This window comes from Ovis canadensis, chromosome 21, assembly GCF_042477335.2.
Source record: "Ovis canadensis isolate MfBH-ARS-UI-01 breed Bighorn chromosome 21, ARS-UI_OviCan_v2, whole genome shotgun sequence".
NCBI classification, from domain to species: Eukaryota; Metazoa; Chordata; class Mammalia; order Artiodactyla; family Bovidae; genus Ovis; species Ovis canadensis.
The window spans coordinates 42,597,177-42,599,301 of record NC_091265.1 but is presented as its reverse complement, the minus strand read 5'-3'; the positions used below and the strand labels follow the sequence as shown (position 1 = coordinate 42,599,301).

Below are 2,125 nucleotides of genomic sequence, written 5' to 3'. Positions count from 1 at the left end.
AAATAAATATAACAAATTGCATAAACTAGATTTTTTTTGAAAAACTGGAGAATACTCTGTATAAATTGAAAAGAAGTTCCTGGAAGAAGTAGGCATTTAAGCTATCTCTGATGACACAGAGGCAGAATTAATAGCACAAAGTTAAAACCCTTCCATTAACATCCTAGCTCAGTAACCTTTCATCTCTGTGAACTGCAGAAGTGTCTTAATATCCCACTGCCTTAATATATTCCTCTGCAAATTGGGATAATAATATCTACTCTATATGATAATTATCATAATAACATATGTCGGTATTTATAAAGTGGACAAAATAGTGTCTCACACATGGTAGTGTGCTATACACAATTTTGTTGAATAAAAATTTATAGAAATACTACATGCTAATGACAAAGAATCCATTCAACCTACTTGTCCCAAATAGCACTTAGCAGTCACACCAACTGTAAGAGACTAGGTGCCCCTGATTAATACAGGGCAAATTTATAAGCACAGGTACTGACAGAAAAGTTTACACTCCTCAGGTATGTACTCCTTGGATTAGTACTTTTCTCAGAGCCAACTTCACATCCTTGTTTCTCAAGCTGTATATCAAAGGATTTAAGGATGGGGTAACAATATTATTGAACAACGGAACCACAGATTCCAACCAAGTACTAGAGGCAGGCTGGAGATAAATGAGGACCACGGGTCCATAGAAGAGCAGGACAGAAGTCAGGTGGGCACTGCAGGTGGAGAAGGCTCTGTGCCTCCCTTCTGAGGAGCTGATTCTCAATATAGAGATAATGATGCGAGTATAAGAAGTGAGGACAAGAAGGAAACACAGGAGTGCCACAACACCTACGTTGGTGAAACTCACTGTCTGAGCTAGAGAGGTGTCTGCACAGGCCAGGGGCAGCACCACCGAGATGTCACAGAAGAAATTGCCCACCTCCTTGGGGCCACAGTAGGGTAACTTAAACACAAGAAATGTGAGGACAGACGCATGCACACTGCTCCCCATCCAGGTGCTCAGAGTCAAGATGGCACACACCCTGGGGTTCATGATGGCCTTGTACCGCAAGGGGTGACAGATGGCGGCAAAGCGGTCATAGGCCATCACAGTGTACAGGAAACACTCCGTGCAGCCCAGGAGGTGATAAAAGAAGAGCTGGCAGGCGCAGCCCTGGTAAGAGATGGTCCGGCTTTGCCCCAGAAGGTAGAGCATCATTTTGGGGGAACTCACGGAAGGGAAAAAGATGTCAAACACTGACAGGTTGCCCAGGAAGAAATACATGGGGGTGTGCAGGTTGGAGGAAGTGAGGGTGGCCAGGAGAATGAGCAGGTTCCCCACAAGAGTGAGCAGGTAGAAGGCGAGGAAGAAGACAAAGAGTGCGTGTTCCAACCCCTGTGTGTGAGGGATTCCCATGAGGAGGAACTCGGTTACTGGAGTGTGATTCCTCATCTTCACATCTAGTCACACCTGGAAGGTCAGACAGTGGTCTCACTGAGATGGGCTTTCCCCAAAACACTAATACCTGCCAGGATCCACGGAATAGGGATAATATCCATATATTGTACATTAAAAGCGTCTAGATAGGAGTCAGTCCAGTTTTCACTAATTAATGTGCAATGTCACTTTTCATCTGTGTCCTCTGAAGGATAATAGATAACACAAGAGGCAGAATGGAGCAGAGGGCAGAGGATAAATCGTACCCTTGGATTTATCTGAGTTTAAATGCACACTCAGTGGTCTTGGAAAATTCTGAAAAAGTCTCCAGATCTCCTTGCTATCTGGTTAATAGTTAAATAATATGATTCTTATGAGGAATAATGCTTTAATGTATATAAAACCCCTAATATAATGAATGCAACTACCCACCCTCATTAGAAAATTCACTCAAGGTACTAATATTCTGGTTTCAATGCTTCTTTACTCCACATACCACTTGGCTTTAGCTGACCTGTGCCTACAGCACTTTGGAATCACCTGTTGATTAAAATGATTCACAAAAATGCTTTCTCCATCATCAGCTAGAACAACGGACAACTAAGAACCATCTAGTGGAAAAAGAGTGAAACAGGATGGAAATGATAATATTTAATACCAGAAAAAGCAACAGGCAATTAGCAATAATAAAAATAG

General features: G+C 42.4%; 1 protein-coding gene across 1 annotated transcript; it reads right to left on the bottom strand.

The window, feature by feature from the left end:
• Positions 1-520: 520 nt before the first annotated feature.
• On the bottom strand, positions 521-1,444 carry LOC138426762 (putative olfactory receptor 10D4). The gene has a single exon (XM_069565562.1). The coding sequence runs from the start codon at positions 1,442-1,444 to the stop codon at positions 521-523; it is 924 nt and encodes a 307-aa protein (XP_069421663.1).
• Between the last annotated feature and the right edge of the window lie 681 nt (positions 1,445-2,125).